The sequence below is a fragment of the Mauremys reevesii genome, linkage group 11, assembly GCF_016161935.1.
Source record: "Mauremys reevesii isolate NIE-2019 linkage group 11, ASM1616193v1, whole genome shotgun sequence".
In the NCBI taxonomy this organism is placed as follows: Eukaryota; Metazoa; Chordata; order Testudines; family Geoemydidae; genus Mauremys; species Mauremys reevesii.
Genome location: NC_052633.1, coordinates 74,742,128 through 74,761,266, shown reverse-complemented (window position 1 = coordinate 74,761,266; position 19,139 = coordinate 74,742,128). Strand labels below are relative to the sequence as shown.

Here is a 19,139-nt window from a genome sequence, read left to right as displayed (position 1 = left end):
GGCAAACCCTCGGGCACCAAATAGCAGCCGCCCAAACGGCTACAGGCAGGTTCAAAAGCAAACCAGCGTCGTGCAAAGCCGCCTTGGGCAGGGGCGGGCGGGGCCGGGCAGGGTCGCTCCAGCAGCTCTCGGGACAGGGCTGTTAACGGCTGGTGCAGGGGCCTGGCGTGACCCACTCGGCTGCTACTCGGGGGAGGGAAGCTCCGTGATTTGGACGTGAACGAAGAGCGAGGAAGGCGGGATGGCCGTGCCGTCCTTGGACAGGAGGTGGACGTGACGATAACCTGCAGGGAGACACCAGTGAGCTGGGTCGGACCCGGCAGGCCCCACTGGAGAAGAGTTGTGGGCTCCCGGGGCCCGGGCGGGAGATGCTCCCCGGGGGTCTATTGTAGGGGGGCTTCCTCCAGCCTGATTTCAACTGCCCCCAGTGTTGGGTCTCCCGCCCCCCTCCAGCATCTGTACCGTGCCCTTCTCCAGCGTGGTGCCCAACGTCCCCTCTTGGTTCCTGGTGAGCCCCTAACGCGTCCCCCACTTCCTTGGGCAGGGATCTCGCATCCCAAACCAGCTGGAGGTCCCCCACTCCTCTGCCCCCCCGCCTGCTCCGTGCTGCTCTCCGAACGCCCCCCTCTCTCCGGGGGGGGACTATCAGAGGCACGGGGCTTGGCTCTTGCTCTGGCGCTCTCCTGGCTAGCTACTGCCCCCCCCCCGGCCCTGGCACGCTCCCCCTGGCCCTGCCATGGCGCCCCAGCTCTGGCTGGAGGGAGCCGTGGGCCGTGCAGAAGCAGCCGGGCCTGGCGCTCACCTGATTTGATGCTAGCGAAGGGCAGGGTGAACTGGCCCACGAAGTCGTTCCTGGACGCCTTGTCGTAGTCCTCCACCACGAAGCGCACGAGGGCCAGTTCGGGGACGTGCACCTTGAATCGCAGCGTCTCCCCCCAGCGGGGGTTAAAGCCTGGAGGGGGAGGCGGAGATGGGGTCAGGGCCTGGGGACCTCGGCCCCCCGAGCCTGCTCCTCGCTGGGCTGGAGCTGCAGGCTGCTGGCAGGGCGCACCTGCCCGAGGCCGGACTCACCGTTGTTATCGACGGCCTGGGTCTCCTGCCTGGCCTGGTCGGCGGGGACACCGTGGATCTCCACGCGCACCAGGGGGTCGACGATGGCGCTCGCCTTGCTGCCGGCCACCTTGGGGAGCTGCTGCCCGCTGATGACCTGCGGCGACACCGGGCAGCAGCACAGGGGCCCCTGAGCTCGGGGAACCGGCAGCCGCGTGGGCCCCAGGAGCTCTGCCAGCGCCAGCAGCTGGGTCCTCGGCAGGCACGGGACAGGCTGCTCGCCGAACACTGCCCGGGACGCTGCACCCAGGACTGGCCTCAGGGCCTGGCTCCAGCCTGCCATGGGGCACAATGACACCTCCCCCATTCCCCTGCGCCCAGCTGAGCCCCATAGCACCAGGCGCCCCCTGCTACCAGTGGAGAGAGGCGCCCGCCCGGGCAGCACCCCTGCGGGAGGCTGGCGTACCTGAATCGCCAGGCTCCATGGGCCGCCCCCGGCCCCGCTCCGGGGATCGTTGGGGTCGAAGGCGGTTCCCGCGTCCCTCAGGAAAGCCGGCTTCAGCACGTAGCCGCAGCGGGCGTTCTGCCGGAAGAGCCCGTCGCACAGATCCATCTCCACCCCGGCCGTCTGCACGTTCAGGGCCACTGCGGGGAGGGAGGCGGTCGGGGCTTGTGGGGCTCCGGCAGAGGGACCCGGACACCCCTTCCAGCCGGGGCTCCCCACGAGCTCTCAGAACATGTGCTCGTTAACCCTTCCTCCCCCACCCCGCTGAACCAGCGCACAGCCGTTTAGGACAGGAAGTGAAGGACGCTGCTGTATCCAGGGCCGGGGACACTTAACCAGGACCCCAGCCCATGGGGCTGGTTACACTCATGGGCTGGGGGGGGCTCAGTGTTACCTCTCAGGGGGGCCCCTGGCAGCACAGCGCCCCCTACTGCCACTGCAGCACTAAGTCAGAGGGGCCGGCACCCGCTGGTGGATCCTACCGGGCCCCAGCTGAGCCAGGCCCCGGTCGGGTCGAACAGGCCAGCGCCCGGCTCTCCCTCGGGATGCTCCAGGCCGGGTCCCTAGGACCCTGGGACGCTCACTTGGGATTCGGGCCCCGGGTCCCCCCCCCGGGTCCCAGCCAGGCCCTACCGAGCTGGCAGCCCACGTTCCACATCTCCTGCGGGTCGTAGTTGGAGGAGTCGGTCCTCAGCCCGCTGGGGTAGATCCGCGTCAGCTGCCGGGCGGTGTGACGGACAAACTCGTTCCCTGGGGGCAGGAGGAGACGGTGACCCCCCAGCCTCGCCATCCCGTTCCCCACAGGGCCCCCGCTCTGCCTGCGGGTACCCCCAGCCCGACCGACCCCCCCTCAGAGACCCCCTTGCCCACCCCCAGCCCGACCGACCCCCCTCCCTCAGAGACCCCCTCGCCTCCCCACCTCCCACAGCCCAGCTGACCCCTCCCAGACCCCTCGCCCACCCCAGCCCGACCGACCCCCGCCCTCAGAGACCCCTCGCCTCCACATCTCCCCACAGCCCAGCTGACCCCTCCCAGACCCCTCGCCCACCCCAGCCCGACCGACCCCCCCTCAGAGACCCCCCTCGCCTCCCCATCTCCCCACAGCCCAGCTGACCCCTCTCAGACCCCTCGCCCACCCCAGCCCGACCGACCCCTCCCTCAGAGACCCCCTCACCTCCCCATCTCCCCACAGCCCAGCTGACCCCTCCCAGACCCCTCGCTCACCCCCAGCCCGCCCGACCCCCCCTCAGAGACCCCCCTCGCCTCCCCATCTCCCCACAGCCTGACCGACCCCCTCGCCCCCATCTCCCCACAGCCCGATCGACACCTCCCCACGGGGCCCGCTCTGCCTGCAGGCACCCCAGCCTGACCGACCCGCCCCTTCAGAGACCCCCTCGCCCCATCTCCCCACAGCCTGACCGATCCCTCCCCCACAGGGCCCCCAAGCTGCCTGCAGGGACCCACAGCCACCCACCCCCAGCCTGACCGACCCCTCCCCGTCAGAGACCCCCTCACCCCCCCACAGCCTGACTGACCCCTCCCCCTCACAGACCCCTCGGCCCCCACAGCCCGACAAACCCCTCCTCCTCCGAGACCCCTTGCCCCCATCTGCCCACAGCCCAGCTGACCCTCCCCTCAGAGACCCCCTTGCCCGCCCACAGCCTGACCGATCCCTCCCCCTCAGAGACCCCATGGCTCCCCACCGCCCGACCGACCCCTCCTCAGAGACCCCTTGCCCCCATCTCCCCACAGCCCGACCTACCCCTCCCCTCAGAGACCCCCTTGCCCCCATCTCCCCACAGCCCGACCTACCCCTCCCCTCAGAGACCCCCTTGCCCACCCACAGCCTGACCAACCACCTCCCCCTCAGAGACCCCTTGGCCCCCCACAGGGCCCCCATCTCCCCATAAACACCCCTCACCCACCCTCTACCCACAGAGCCCCCCCACCACCTGTGCAGAGAGCCGATGGGCCTGGGCTGCCCCAGCACGAGAGGCTGGCGGACGAGCTGGGCGTGGGGCTGGGCGTGGGGCTCTCCCCGCTGGCCGGAGCGGCGCAGGCTCCGCAGTGAGCCCCCGAGGGGCTGGGGGCACCGGCTGCCAAGGGCAGTGGATTTTGCCAGGCTGCGAGGAGCCGACGGCCTCAGAGCTGCCCTCTGGCCTGGCACTGCCCTGCCCTGGCTGGGGGTGGGGGGGCAAAGCTCGGTCCCTGTGACCCACACACCTGGGGCCTCGCTACTGAGGCTGTCCGTCCACGGATCCAGACACTGACGGCCAGAAGGGACCATCTGGGCTGAGCCCGTCTGACGCAGGCCCAGGACTCTCCCCTCTGCGGTGGGTCTGGGAATCAGCGACACGCTGCCCAGATCTCAAAGCACGGTCAGTATCACCAGCCCCATTGGGTGGCAGGGGAAACTGAGGCACGGGGTGGGGGAAGGGCCTTGCCCAAGCTCCCAGAGGGAAGCAATGGAAGAGCCAGGGAGAGAACCCAGGAGTCCTGGCTCCGAGCTCCACCCCCCACTAACCATTAGACCCCACTCCCATCCCAGAACTGGGGAGAGAACCCAGAGGTCCTGCCCCGCAGCCCGGGGCTGTATCCATCGGATCTCAGGCGATCTGGCCCGTCGGGAACAGGACCCAGTTCGGTTGGCTGGGGGGCTGCTGCCGGCCGGGAGGCCGAGCTGGGTGTCCCACACCCCCTGCCAGAGCTCTGGGGTCCCAGCAGGAGAGCCCCGCGCTGGCCCCGGAGCCCGTGGACGCTCCTCTCAGCGGCTGGGATTTCACCCCTTCGCTGCCCCCGCAATCCCCCCTTACCCGCCTCCTTGACCAGCTTCCTGGCTTTGGCCTCGGGCAGGGAGGCCGTCTCGTAGGGCCGGCGGCGGGCGAGCGCCGGCTGGAAGCCGCCGAAGGGGACGCTGTGGCAGTAGACGATGCAGTCGGACAGCTCCTGGGCCTGGGACGTCTGCGAAGGGCCGAGCGGGTCAGAGCCTGGGGGCAGGGCTGACAGCCGGAGGAGCCGGCACCGGGAGCACCAGCTGGGCAGGCGGGATGGGCCGTGGGCACCGAGGTGGGGCGGCTGCGCCTGCCGGGGCTGGCACGGGCACACCCAGCGGCCTCCTCACCTCAGAGTCTCCCCCCTGCCCGGGGGCCACCCCTCCTCTCGGGCTTCCGCCGCCGCGGAGGAGCCGCAAGGGACCGGGCTCAGCTGGGGGCCCGCACCCGCCGGCCGAGAGCAGCAGGACCCGGGCGCTGCTCGGGGGGAGCTGGGCGGCCTGAGCAGGGGCAGGGGGAGCGTAGCCGCCGTGGGGCAGGAGGAGGCCGGGAGCGGGGCTCTCCCAGGCTGTTTACAATGCTGAGGTTACTAGTTTTCGGAGGTTGTCGGGGGGTGGGGGGCACAAGGTGGACGTTTCGTCTAGGGCACAAAGTATCCTTGCCCCGGCCCTGCCCGCAGTCCTGGGCAGAGCCCTGGGCAGCCGATCTCAGGGTGCCCAGGAGGCCGGGATAACTCCTGGCAGAAGCTCAGACCAATGGAGAGGGCCAAGGCCCAGGCGCCCTGGCTGGTTATGGCGGCTCGGAGCCAGGCCGTTTCCCCCAGCACCCAGGGGTGATGAGCCCCGGGAAGCCCCAGTGTGGGGTGCGGGTGGGTGTCGGCCCACTGCACGGAGCTGTCCCTGGGGGATGTCGCCACCAGCTGGGAGCCAGCACCCGCCGGGAGCAGCCACCCATTCACGGAGCCCCCCGCCCTGGTGCGGTGCTCCCGGCTGGGGGAGGGCGGCTCTGTACCTCGGCCTTCCTCTTGGCCTCCTGGCTCAGGCTCTCTTCCTCCGCCTCCAGCCCATCATCATCCTCCGACGCCTCCCCCTCCGGGGCCTCGTCCGGCTGCCCACTCGGCGAGTGCGCCAGGCTCTCTGCCCGCTTCCCCTTCAGAATGATCCTTCCTCTCAGCTCCTGCAGGACACCCGGGAGAGAGGGTGGGCGGAGGCCAGGGATGCAGGGGGAGGATGGAGGGATGCAGGGGGGATGGAGGAGGGAGGGAGGGAGGGATGCAGGGGATGGATGGAGGGAGGGGGATGGATGGAGGGAGGGAGGAGGAGGGATGCAGGGGATGGATGGAGGAGGGATGGATGCAGGGGATGGATGGAGGAGGGAGGGATGCAGGGGATGGATGGAGGGAGGGAGGGATGCAGGGGAGGAAGGATGGAGGGATGCAGGGGATGGATGGCGAGGGATGCAGGGGATGGAGGGAGGGATGCAGGGGAGGGATTGATGGAGGGGGAGGAGAAGGATGGAGGGAGGGATGCAGGGGATGGAGGGAGGGAGAGATGCAGGGGGGAGGAAGGATGGAGGGATGCAGGGGATGGATGGCGGGATGGATGCAGGGGATGGATGGCGGGATGGATGCAGGGGATGGAGGGAGGGAGGAGGGAGAGATGCAGGGGAGGAAGGATGGAGGGATGCAGGGGATGGATGGAGGATGGATGCAGGGGATGGATGGCGGAGGATGGATGCAGGGGATGGAGGAGGAGGGAGGAGAGATGCAGGGGATGGATGGCGGGAGGGATGCAGGAGGCCTGGCAGGGCGGACGGACACGTTGTGGGTGGGGATGGCGGTGCAGACGGAGGCAGGAGAGCGCCCCCCCTGGAGACGGGGGGAAATGCAACTCCCCCGCCCGCCCCCCAGCACGGCCCCAGCCCCAGCCAGGGCCCTGCGGGAACGGCTGCTGCGCTCTCGGCAGTTTGCTCAGGGGTGGCGTGCGGGGGCGGGGGGCAGGCGTCCCCGGGGGGGCGGGATGGCCGAGCCGGGAGCTCCGAGCCGTGGGCCGGGCCCCCCAGCGACAGCCCCCCCCGCCCATCCCCTACCTCCGGCGAAGGCAGCTGCGGGGGGTCGCGGGCGTCGAGGGGGGCCGTGAGCAGCCGCTCTCCCAGGATGCCCGTCAGGTGCTGGGCCATGAGGTGCTGCTGCTCCGGGCCGCAGTGGTTCTCCAGGGACAGGATGACGGGATAGTCGGACGCCTGCCAAGCAAAGAGCCCGCGGCTGCTGGTCCCTGGGGCAGGCGCCGAGACCAGGCCGGAGCCTCCGGGTCCCCGTGGGCACCGAGCGGGGCAAGAGCCCGCCTGGCTTCCTAGGGGGCGAGGCCGAACAGTGCCAGCCGGGCCAGCCCTGAGTAGGGGGGAGAGAGCCCTGGCCCCCCGCCCCTGCGCAGCCCCCTGCCCCCTCCCTGCAGCCCCTGCCCCCTGCCCAGCCCCCTGCCCCCTCCCTGCAGCCCCACAACCCCTGCTGAGCCCCCCACCCTCTCTCTGCAGCCCCCGCCCCCTGCCTGCAGCCCCGTGACCCCTGCCAAGCCCCCAACCCCTCCCTGCAGCCCCTGCCCCGTCGAGCCCCCTGCGCCACTCCCTGCAGCCTTGCACCCCGCCCCGCCCCTAGTTATACCCCACCCTGCTCCCTGCAGCACGACGCCGCCTCGCGCTGCAGCAGAACCCGGCGACATGAGGCTGCAGTGACGACCTCGCCCCGTCCCCGCTGCCCCCGTCCCCGTCCCACAGGGCGGGAGGGAAGCCGAATGGAGCTGAAGAAACCTGGGGCCTGGATCATGCCGCACTTCAGCCAGTGCCGGGGTTTGGGCAGGTGACCCAACGCTGTTAATCCCCATCGAGTGGCTGCTCCCCTGCCACCCTGGGGCAGCCACCTCTGAGCGCCGAGCCCGTGGACGGGGCTGCCACCACGAGGGGGCGCTGCAAACACGCCATAGGGCAGGGCCGGCCTTGGCCTTTCCCATAGGGGGACCCCCCGACCCGCTTGGCACAAGGAGACGGGTAGGGTGCTCCTGACCCCCTGCACCCCGTCGTGACCCCCGCTGAGAACCTGCCCCGTGGCGCCACCTAGCGCCCCCTACTGGCGGGGGCTGCCCTACCTGGAAGGCGTACTGCCCCAGGGTGCTGACCACGTCCTGGAAGGGGATCTTGGAGGTGAACGTGTGGCCGTGGTAGACGACGGGCTCCCCGCTGGGCCCGTCCCAGCAGTCCACCTCCAAGCAGCGGCAGCCCCGCTTCAGAGCCCTGCCAAGGAGACGCCGTGAGACGCCGGCTCGCCCTCTGGCGACCCCCCCCTGGCTGCTCAGCGCCCCACCGGTACCACCGCCCTCTGGCGACCCCCCCTGGCTGCTCAGCGCCCCACCGGTGCCACCGCCCTGCTCCCTGGGGCGTGCGACGCCGCCTCGCCCTCTGGCGACCCCCCCCCGGCTGCTCAGCGCCCCACCGGTGCCACCGCCCTCTGGCGACCCCCCCGGCTGCTCAGCGCCCCACCGGTGCCACCGCCCTGCTCCCTGGGGCGTGCGACGCTGGCTCGCCGCGGCCTAACCCGCTCACCAACCCCCCCTGAGCTGCCCCCTGCTCCACGGTGCTTCTGACGGTAACACGCCGGGGCTGCCGGGCAGCCAGGACTGGCCAGGCCTGGGGAAACCCGGGGCAGCTCCCAGCTCTGCCACAACCAACGGGCGAGTGGCTGCATTTCCCTGGGCCTCGGTTCTCCCTCTGGAATAGCGACTTTCCTGCCTGTTGTGCCCAGGTCGGCTGCCAGCTCTTGGCACAGGGACAGTCCCCACCGTGCACGCACAATGGGGCCCGGCCGTCGCTCCTGCGGCTGGGACACACAGAGGAGTAACGCCGCCAGCGATGGACTCCCTCTGTCCCCTACTCCCGGGGGCTAACGACTCCACCGCAGCGTGCCCCAGCCCAGTGCCTCCTACTCGGCCCCGAAGCAAACAATGCTGATCCCCCTGCAGGGACGGCCCTGCCTCCCACAGTGATGCAGCCACCTCTGAGTGGGACATGGCAGCTGCTCCCAGCAATGCTCCACGAGACAGGCAGCGACCGAATACCCCATCCAGGCAGGGGCTTCGGGTGGGAGAATGAACTTTCCCACACTGAACTTGGCCAGGGTAGGTGGGGCTGGCCCTATGGCTCTGCTGAAAGGGGGCAGGGGGACCCGACAATCCTACGTGGTCAGGCATTGGGTTTGCACCTCCAGCAAAACCACAGCTCCCGTCCCGCCACGCCGAGACACCGGGGCAGGATGAGCCCAGAGGCCCCCCCAGCCCTTCATACCCGACGCTGCCCCCCAGGGAGACCAGGCGACGCCTTCGGGAGCAGCTGCCTTCTCCTCACGCACCTGATGTAGCCCTCGACGCTGCTCTGGCCCCGGAGCTGGTCCTCCAGCAGGTAGGTGTTGTGCGAGGAGGAGATGAAATAGTGGCAGAGGGGCTGTGTCATGTCCTGGCAAAGCGGCCCGTGAACGGGGTTAAAGATGGCACCTTCCGGCGAGCGCAGGTACAGGAGGAAGCCGTCGAGGCTCAGCACGTGGCGCGCCCTGGCTGGAGCCGAAGGAGCCGAGACAAAGCGCGGCGTCAAGAGACCAGGGAGCTGGGTCCAGCCACCCCGCCCGGCGAGGGCCCCGTGGCCTGCAGGGCCCTGAGCCCAGGGCAGGAGGGGAGCTCCTAGCTGCTTGGAGGGAAGCAAGCGTGGTGCCAATCTTCCCAAAAGGGGAGAAGAGGGATCCTGGCAATGACCAGAGCTAATCAAACACCAGAGACCACAGTAAGAGGGAGGGAAAAATCACTAAACATCTAGCGAGTCTGAGAAACGCAGGCACCGGGCAGCGCTGGGGGGTGACGAGAATAAATCCTGCTGGGCAAATCCTGCTCCTTGTTGCTGCCAGAATCCCGGCCCCCGACGCGGCAGGCCCGGCGCGACAGTGCCGGATTCTCACCGCCCGTTCCCACGGCCCGGATCTGACTCTGCCCTGGGCCCGCGGCCGGCTGCCATCAGCGGCGCAGTGCGGAGGTGGGAGCAGGGCTCCGCCGGCTCCCAGGAGGGTGCGCGCCAGGGTCCGTCTCGTTCCCAAGCGGCACTGACCTGGAGCAGCGTTTTGCAGCCAGTTAATACCAAGACAATCCCCCATCGCCCCCCATGTGCCCAGTCCCTGCAGGGTCCCTGTCCCCCCCAGACACACCCACGTGGCAGGCACAGACAATCCCCCATCGCCCCCCACGTGCCCGGCCCCTGCAGGGTCCCTGTCCCCCCCAGACACACCCAGGTGGCAGGCACAGACAATCCCCCATCGCCCCCCACGTGCCCGGCCCCTGCAGGGTCCCTGTCCCCCCCCGACACACCCCCGTGGCAGGCACAGACAATCCCCCATCACCCCCCACGTGCCCGGCCCCTGCAGGGTCCCTGTCCCCCCCAGACACACCCACGTGGCAGGCACACTGGCACAGCACCGTTGGCGTCCATGCACTTTTCACTGTTACTGTGACAGCAGTTGTCAGGGGATCACGAAAACTGGGCTTTGAATAAGGGGGCCCCATCCTGGAAAGGGTGAGCCCCGTGCTCCCAGTCTGGGAGGGAATGTGGCTGGGAACCCCCCACCCCCAGGAAAGGCCGAGAGCCCCGTGTAGCTGCCCGGGCCCTGTAGGGAATGAGCTGCCTCGGCCCCGGGGCTGGTCCCCTCCCGTGACCCTCACCGCTCTCAGACGGCTCGTATCTGGCAATCAGCTCCATGGCGAACTCCTGCGTGTTCTCCCCCTCCAGCTGCTCCTGCTGCAGGAAATCCACCAGCTCCAGCAGGGTCAGCTTCTTCCCGTCCTGGGAGAACGCCTGGAAGACGCCCAGCACGTCGTCTCGCTGCGTCAGCGCCTTGTAGAACAGCACGAACTCCTCGCCCTCCAGCGTCCCCGACTCCGACCCGTCAGCCATCTGCAGCGAGAGCAGGGCCAGGGGGAGGCTGCAGGACCGACAGTGCCAGCGCATGCCCCCCCTGCCCCTGGCACCGACTGCCCCGTAGCACTGACCACCCCACGCGTCAGGAGTGGGGCCGCTACCAAAATCGCCTCCACCTCCCACAGAGGGAGCTGGCCTTTATTTACCATCCTTGCTCTGTGGGTTAAGGATGGTAAGAGATGGAGGGATGGATGATGGGTACAGATGGAGGATGGGATGGTGGATGGATGGATGATGCATATGGATGGATGGGTGGGTGACTGGGTGAATGGATGGATGATGGGGATGGATGGATGGATGGATGGACGGATGATGGGTAAAGAAGGATGGGTGGGTGATTGGGTGGATAGGTGGATGATGGGACGGTGGATGGCTGGATGGACGGATGATGGGTACAGAAGGATGGGTGGGTGATTGGGTGGATAGGTGGATGATGGGACGGTGGATGGATGGATGGACGGATGATGGGTACAGAAGGATGGGTGGGTGATTGGGTGGATAGGTGGATGATGGGATGAATGGATGATTCGTACAGATGGATGGATGATCGGGTGGATAGGTGGAGGATGGGACGGTGGATGGATGGATGGATGGATGATGGGTACAGAAGGATGGGTGGATGGATGATGGGACGGTGGATGGATGAATGGATGAATGGATGGATGGATGGATGATGGGTACAGAAGGATGGGTGGGTGATTGGGTGGATAGGTGGATGATGGGACGGTGGATGGCTGGATGGACGGATGATGGGTACAGAAGGATGGGTGGGTGATTGGGTGGATAGGTGGATGATGGGATGGATGGATGGATGATGCGTGCAGATGGATAGACTGAGGATGCGGACAGGTGGATGGACGGATGGATGGTGCAGACAGGTGGATGGACGGATGCTGGGCTAAGGAGCCGATTTCAATCCAAGCGGCTCTCGAGTGTGTCCTCTGCGGCTGGCTGCCAGGCGGGGCGATGCCAGGCATGCGGGAGGGAGGGAGAAGAGTGAGGCCATCACTGGCTGGACCCATGTGGGCTCCAGCAGAGACACAAGGACCCCCCACCCTGCCCTACGGGGAAAGCCCTAGTGGCCGGCCTCCCACCAGCCCCTTGTGAGCTGCTCCGTCAGAGGGCTTCCTTCTGAAACAGCCTTTGGGTGGGGGTGGCCAGTCCTTGGGGGCAAGGAAAGGGCTGGCACCCCCGGCACGGTGCCCACCTGGAAGAGCCGCAGCGCGTGGTCCTCGTTCATGTCCATGTTCATCATCCGGAGGAGCTGCCGCACCTCCTTGAAGCTCATGCGCCCGTCCTTGTTCTTATCGGCCTTGTGGAACCAGTCGCAGATCCACCTGCCGGGGGGCTAAGGAAAGCGACGGGACGGGGGGCTGAGAGCTCCCTGCCTGAGGCGGGGGAGGGGAACAGGCGGGTGCCGTCCATAGGCTATGGGCACCGGTGGTACCCCCCTCACTGACCTAGCTAAACGCCCGCCAGCTCCCAGTGCCCCCAGGACATGAGCACATGGCACATCCCTGCCCCAGGGGCCCTTCCCCATCCACTGGGGAGGAGACACCCAGGGGACAGGGAGGCAGGCAGGCCCATCCCCCAGGCTGACGGGGGTGTCTCCCAGCCCTGCCCCCTGGCTTTGCCCCTCTGGGTGGGTGGAAGGGCACCGAGGGGGCAGGAGGAGCCGGGGCTCAGGGCCAGGCCGGCGGAAGGATATTGATCCATCTTCTCCTGCTGGTCCATCTTGGTGACGATCTCCACCAGGCGGCGCAGGCCCCGGACCCAGCACTGCGCCTCCTCGGGGGAGCCGGCGATCAGGTCCAGGTTCCCGCGCCGCCCGTGGAAGACGACGGTGAAGCAGTGCTCGGGCGGGAACTCCTCAGCCAGGCTCTGCAGCACCTCGGACTGGTGCCCCTCCCGCACCGTCTCCACGTCGCTGATGGAGACTGGGAGGGAGGGATGGGTCAGGCTCCAGAGGGGGCACCTTACTGCATGCGCGCGCACACACACACACACACACACACACCCCTAAGCACCCGTATATACAACCACACGCCTACCATGCACATACCCATGTTTGTACACCCACCAGACACACACCTTGGTTTGTGCGCACACAGTCGCACACCGTTCACTCTGAACCCTACTGAGTGCCCAGTGGGCTGGCATACAGCAGTGGCTGTACTCACAGGTATACTTGGTGTTGCCAGTCTTCTTGGACTTGTACCAGACGGTCATGCAGTCGTCCTGCAGCTTGAAGTATCGCTGCTTCTTCCAGCTCTTGGACTTCACCTTCCGCATCAGAGTCCCCTGCTGCATCTGCTCCAGGGTCTCATCCAGCTGCAGGCCTGCGGGCGGCAGGTGCTGAGCGAGGGAGGACCGGGGAGGCGGCACCGCTGGGAGTGACCCGCCATGGGAGTGCACCCTCGCCAGGCGCACCGTGCTGGCTGGCTGACCGCTGCCCCCCGTGACCCAGCCGGCTCCTGAGGGTCCCACTGGGGCTCATCGGCCTCCTCGGAAAGGGGCACGACAAATGGAGCCCCGTCATGCAACCAGCGTCACTGGCGCAAACCTACCACACCGTTAACCCTTTGGTGCCCGTGATAGACCTACGTGCACTTGTAGCTACGGGACAATGGCCGCAGCACCCCGAAAGGTGGGGGAGGGGGGAATTCGGCCATAGTTACAATGATTCAGGAGCGGGGTCACTCCAGAGTCACACCAGGGTGGCTGAGCTCAGAGTCCGCACGCTCCCGTTACATGGGGCCAGCTCCTCCGCTGGTGCAAACGGGCGGAATCAGCAGATTTACACCAGGGGCCCAGACTCCTCCGTGGTGTGGAGAACCCCGTCCTGAGCAGCCCGGGTGAATTCCACCCGTCCCTTGAGCGGCCCTGGGGGCACCTGGGGCAGCTCCTTGGAACAGACTGACCCCGACTGGAATTCCTGTCCCTGTGCCGGGTGCCTCCTGGGAGTGGTAGTTCCATGTCCGGGGGGCCTCTGTTCTCCCGTATGGGCCCTGCTCCCCGGCTGGCCTGGAGGGATCCGCTCACCCGGCCGGGGAGAGCTAGTGGCCACTAGGGTGCCCAGACAGCAAGTGTGAAAAATCGGGACGGGGGGTGTGTGTGTTAATAGGAGCCTATATAAGAAAAAGTCCCAAATATCGGGACTGTCCCTATAAAATTGGGACATCTGGTCCCCCTAGTGGCCATGGGGGAAGTGCTGTAGCTCGCCCAGTTTCCCTGGGGTCGCACCAGGAGTGACCGCGAGGAGCCCCAGATGCTGGCTGGCCGGCTCAGCTCTGCCCCAGCTGTCTGAGCTCTCCCCCCGCCTGGCGTGCACCCAGGGGTGGCTCCAGGCCCCAGCGCACGCTTGCGGTGGCACGCCGCGGGGAGGGCGGCAGGCGGCTCCGGTGGACCTCCCGCAGACGTGCCTGCAGAGAGTCCGCTGGTCCCGCGGCTTCGGTGGAGCATCCACAGGCACGTCGGCGGGAGGTTCACCGGAGCCGCGGGACCGGCGACCGGCAGAGCGCCCCCTGCTGCATGCCGCCGTGCTTGGGGTGGCGAAATGGCTAGAGCCGCCCCTGCGTGCACCGCTCTAGCCCCGGTTTCAGGTTCGCTGTTCGCTTGAGCTCCACGGCCCACAGACCCAGGGATCAGGACGAGGCCGGGGCCCAGACACCACAGGGGGCAGCTCCCCCCACACCAGTGCTGGCGGGATTGTGACTGGGTCTGACCCCCGCCCCCCGTGACTCTCCCAAACCCAAGTCATTCACTCCTGCCCCGCCCACACACCATTCAGCCTGGGGAAGCTCCAGGGACACTCACGGGGGCTGTACAGGTGCAATGCCATGGGGCTGTCGTCAGGGGCTTGGCCCGACGGGCATCTAGCAAGAGAAAACACCAGAGTCATTAAATACAGTCACATCTGCCTGGCTTATCCCGCCAGCTCCTGCCCCTGGCACCATGGCATGCTGCAGCAGGACGGGGTGTCGGCAGAGCTGGGGGGAGCTCAGGGCTGGAATAGCAGGGGATGATAACACGACAGGACAGGATAACACCATGCACAGGATGATAACACGACAGGACTCCAGGCGTGTGAAACAAAATTACCTCTTATTAAGGGCACTGGTGACAGAGGTGCTGTGACATCGGCATTCCAGCCATGTGCACACAGACTGACTGCCTGGTGCCATCTCCAAATGCCAGCCCACCCCCGCTCCAAGTTCCACGCCGGTTGCTCCATCTTTCCTTCAACCGCCTTTGCAGTTGTTGTAGCTTCTGGGCCACGGCTGCGGACTGGCTGGGGCCGGGTGACTTGAACAGAGCCCAGCCGAGGGATGTGGCCTTCACCGTCAGGCCACTGCAGCCTGCTCGATCTCGTAGGCCCTGCGGCGCGCTGGCCTGCAGACCAGTCTGCACTTCTCCTTTGTGTTACCGCTGCTGGTGGGGGACTGGCACTCGCCCGGCTGCCACCGCGGTCTGTTGATGGGGTCCCGTTTGTTCGCTGTGTAGCTCACACACTTTGTTTCTTCTGATTCCCCTCGGTCAGGACAGCTGGTACGGTGGCCTTGGCCCCGCCTGCCCGGGGGCACAGAGTGGCTGCGGCGAGCAGCGGTTCTCTTGGTTTCATCTCTGCCGCTGTCCTGAGTCTGTAGCTAACTCAAGGTTGCTACAGCAGTGGGGGAGCTGCACATGGGATTGGGGGCACTGGCAGAGCTGGGGCAGCGGGAGCCCAAGGCTGGGGCACCAGGAGGCTGCAGGTCGGGAGTGAGGGGCACCAGCAAAACTGGGGGAGGGGAATCCCAGGGCTGGGCTATCAGGGGTTGTGGGTTGGGATTATGGGGCACTGGCAGAGCTGGGGGAGCCCAGGGCTGGGATATCGGGGTTGTGGGTTGGGATTATGGGGCACTGGCAGAGCTGGGGGAGGGGGAGCCCAGGGCTGGGCTATCAGGGGTTGTGGGTTGGGATTATGGGGCACTGGCAGAGCTGGGGAGTCCCAGGGCTGGGCTAGCAGGGGCTGTGGGTTGGGATTATGGGGCACTGGCAGAGCTCGGGGAGCCCAGGGCTGGGATATCGGGGTTGTGGGTTGGGATTATGGGGCACCGGCAGAGCTGGGGGAGACCAGGGCTGGGCTAGCAGGGGTTGTGGGTCGGGATTATGGGGCACTGGCAGAGCTGGGGGAGCCCAGGGCTGGGCTAGCAGGGGTTGTGGGTTGGGATTATGGGGCACCGGCAGAGCTGGGGAATCCCAGGGCTGGGCTATCAGGGGTTGTGGGTTGGGATTATGGGGCACTGGCAGAGCTGGGGGAGCCCAGGGCTGGGATATCGGGGTTGTGGGTTGGGATTATGGGGCACTGGCAGAGCTGGGGGAGCCCAGGGCTGGGATATCGGGGTTGTGGGTTGGGATTATGGGGCACCGGCAGAGCTGGGGAATCCCAGGGCTGGGATATCAGGGGTTGTGGATTGGGATTATGGGGCACTGGCAGAGCTGGGGGAGCCCCAGGGCAAGGATAGCAGGGGTTGTGGGTTGGGATTATGGGGCACTGGCAGAGCTGGGGAATCCCAGGGCTGGGCTAGCAGGGGTTGTGGGTTGGGATTATGGGGCACTGGCAGAGCTGAGGAAGCTCAGGGCTGGGATATCAGGGTTGTGGGTTGGGATTATGGGGCACTGGCAGAGCTGAGGAAGCTCAGGGCTGGGATATCAGGGTTGTGGGTTGGGATTATGGGGCACTGGCAGAGCTGGGGGAGCCCAGGGCTGGGATATCGGGGTTGTGGGTTGGGATTATGGGGCACCGGCAGAGCTGGGGGAGCCCCGGGGCCAGGATAGCAGGGCGGGGGAGTTTAAAAACAGGACTGGGGTGCCCCGCAGAGCAGCCCGGGGGGCTGTCAGGGCCTGCCTGCCCTCAGCCATCTCCAGTCACGTCTTTCAGCCCTTCAGCTGCACATCTGGCCCTGCAGCAAGCTCTGGCTGCAGGAAAGGCCCGAGGGGGGTTTAATAGGCAGCAGGTTTACAAGAACCACCCGACAGTGTGTGTTCGCGCCGCCCTGACCCTGGGGAACTCCTGGCCAGAGGGCGTAGTGGAGGCCAAGGCTAGAACAGGGTTCAAAGGGGCTAGACAGACGCATGGAGGACGGGCCCATCCGTGGCTAGTAGCCAGGCTGGGCAGCGCAGGGCAAGCAGCCCAGGTCAGGCTGGCAGGACAAACGCACAGTCCAGGTGGTCTGGGTGGTGGCTCGGCTGCAGAGCCCCGGGGGGCCCAGGATTTATGGAGCTAGACCTGCCTCCTGGAGCCAGAAGGGACCCGCAGGGTCGTCGAGTCCAGCCCCTGCCCTCACCAGCAGGACCAAGGACTGATTTTGCCCCAGATCCCTAAGTGGCCCCTCACACCCCTGGGTTTAGCAGGCCAGTGCTCAAACCCCTGAGCTCTCCCTGCCCCTTGTCCCTGGCTCGGTGCAAGCTCATTGCTGAGCACCCCCCTGCGTGGCGTCTGCCCGGAGGGAGGTCGGCACTCACGGGCGGGAGCTGCCCCAGCCAGCCTGACCGAGGGGATTGAACCAGGGCCGTGGGGCAGCCTCCAGCTGCCCCTGGCTGCCTTGGGGGAAGGGGCTTTAGCCAAACACCAGGGCTCAACCCCGGGGGAACTGGGCGACTGTCTCTGATCTGGGCTCTGCTCCTGGGCCCTTCTGGTGTTCGCCTCTTTCCGACCCTTCTCCGGGGCTGGGGACACACGGCCCCTCGCCCTGCTCTGCCCAGGGCAAGGCCAGCGGGAGGAGAGACGCCCCTCACTTCTCCCCACCTGGCCGCCCTCTGGGCCCCCCAGCAGAGCACCCAAAGCCAGGGTGCTCCCAAGGCCCCTGGCTCCCCCCTGCACCCCACAGGGCCCTGCTGAGATCGTCCACCTGCCCAGTCATTCAGCCTCCCCCCTCCCCGCAAGGGGTCACAGGTCAGAACGTCTCCGACCCAGGCAAGAACCGCCGTCCCGCCCGTGCAGGGAAAGGGCTTGGCCTGGGGGACCGTGGAGAACGGGGGAGGAGCGCCCTAGCGCCTGGTGGGGGCGGGCCCCTCGGCTGGTGGGAACCGGCCCAGCCCCATGGATTTCACTTCACTGCCCCAGCAGAGCCAGGGGGGGTTCCAGCCGCTGCAGGGTCTGGAGGGGGGAGGACGGGGCAGAGCGAAGGGTCCCACTTTGATCACGGTTTGCTGGCAGGTGTTTGCAGGGGATGGCGCTGCTGGGTGGGGGCCAGAGGGCGGGAACGGGGCTGTGCTGGCGGGGAGGGGGCTGAGTAAGTCTCTCCCACCAGGGTGCAGAGAAATGGGAGATGCTGCCAAGCAGCCGCCCCTGTGAGCAGGGGGTTCCTGGGGGTGGGGGTCAGGGCTAGTGAACTGCTGCATGATGGGGGGGCCCCAGGGCCCTCTGCAGCTGGGGGCCTTGGCTGCTAACTGCAAAACCCCGCAGCGAGCCAGGGTGAGGCCGCTGCCCCAGCCAGGAAGACGGGGCCATGCTGTCCTAGGACACGGGAGCACCGCGAACGGCCTGGCCAACGGGGACGAGCGAAAGGCCCTGCGGGGATTTGAACCCACAGATCTGGGGAGTGCGAGCGTCCCGCGGGGGCTGCTCTGAGCCCTGCTTGAGGCATCACGCGGGAGTCGGGCTGCCTGGCTTCCATTCCAGGCTACCACAGACTCACACTGGGACCTTGGCAAGTCTCTTCCTCGCCCTGTGCCTCAGTTTCCCCCGCTTGTGGCAGGCTGTGGGGAGCTGAGTGCGTCAATGTACTCTGGGATCCTTAGGTGGAAGCGGCTGGAGAGGGGCAATCATCTGCCCCCAGGGATCTGGCCTGACCCCTGCTCTGCCCCCCAGAAGGTGGCACCGTCCCTGCCACCCTGTGGAGCATGCCAGCGAGCTGTGAAAGGCCCATCACCATGGCGTTTGGGCATCAAGGCTCCCAGGGGCAGCAGCTCCTGCCTGAGAAGCTGGGGAGGGTGGCAAGAGACCCAGGGCCCGATCCCCCCGAGCGGTGCTGAGTGGCTGCAGTGCCATGGCTGGGGGGTGCTGAGCACCTCTGAGAGCCGGATCCTGGAGCCGAAGGGGGGGGGGGAACCGGGAGAGCCCCTGGAGCTGCCAGTGCCCAGATGGCCACAGGGGCTGCGGCACAGAGCCCCGGGCACTGCCCAGCCCAGCGGGTAACTGAGGCCACAGGAGACCGGCTGGGAAAGTGTCCAGCCGCGCAGCACCGACCTTGGGAGAGCGAGAAACCCAGCGGGAGCCAGGCCGCCTCCCCCCGCACGTCCCCCGCATCCCCCCCAGCGCCCCGCAGGCGCCTCGCGGCTCTGCCGGGACGGTGCCCAGAGCGGCGGCTGCAGGAGGCACCGGAGCCGCAGGGCAGCTGCCCAGCGAGCCCCCGACCCCCCACATCCCCGGGAAGCGGAGCTGCTGCCCTCCCTTACCAGCGGCTGGTGCCTCCCGCGGCAGCGGGCTCCCCGCGGTCCGGCCCCTTCTCCTCTCAGGGCAGCTACTGACCCAGCAGCTGAGCTGCGAGGAGAAATGAGCCCGGCCCTGCCCAGCTCTGGCTCTGGCTCTGGCTCTCCCCTTAAAGGCACAGAGCCAAGGGCTCCCTTGTCACCCTGCCACTGGCGGGCCGCTCAGCTGCTGCAGGGCCGGCGCAGGGAGCTGCTGGCTGGGGATGGAGAGGAAAATCCCCCCAGCCCCCGACTCGCCTTCCCCACAGCACATGAACTCACCTGGGCCTGGATCCCTTGTAAGAATCACCTGGACCTGTGACGTTATTGATATGAACTGGGACCATATAGAACAGGGT

General features: G+C 67.4%; 1 protein-coding gene across 2 annotated transcripts; it reads right to left on the bottom strand.

The window, feature by feature from the left end:
- Positions 1–91: 91 nt before the first annotated feature.
- On the bottom strand, positions 92–18,872 carry PLCD4 (phospholipase C delta 4). Of its 2 annotated transcripts, XM_039494867.1 has the most exons (16): positions 18,769–18,872; positions 14,146–14,204; positions 12,510–12,668; positions 12,038–12,266; positions 11,537–11,666; positions 10,074–10,305; positions 8,723–8,924; positions 7,467–7,611; positions 6,415–6,567; positions 5,338–5,502; positions 4,369–4,516; positions 2,189–2,305; positions 1,517–1,695; positions 1,072–1,207; positions 803–952; positions 92–284 (listed from the first exon to the last, which is right to left on the bottom strand). In XM_039494867.1, the coding sequence occupies exons 2-16, from the start codon at positions 14,168–14,170 to the stop codon at positions 184–186; spliced, it is 2,271 nt and encodes a 756-aa protein (XP_039350801.1). In that variant the 5' UTR covers positions 14,171–14,204; positions 18,769–18,872; the 3' UTR covers positions 92–183. The 2 variants fall into 2 exon arrangements, with proteins under 2 accessions (XP_039350801.1, XP_039350802.1); XM_039494868.1 differs by lacking the exon at positions 6,415–6,567.
- Positions 18,873–19,139: the final 267 nt, after the last annotated feature.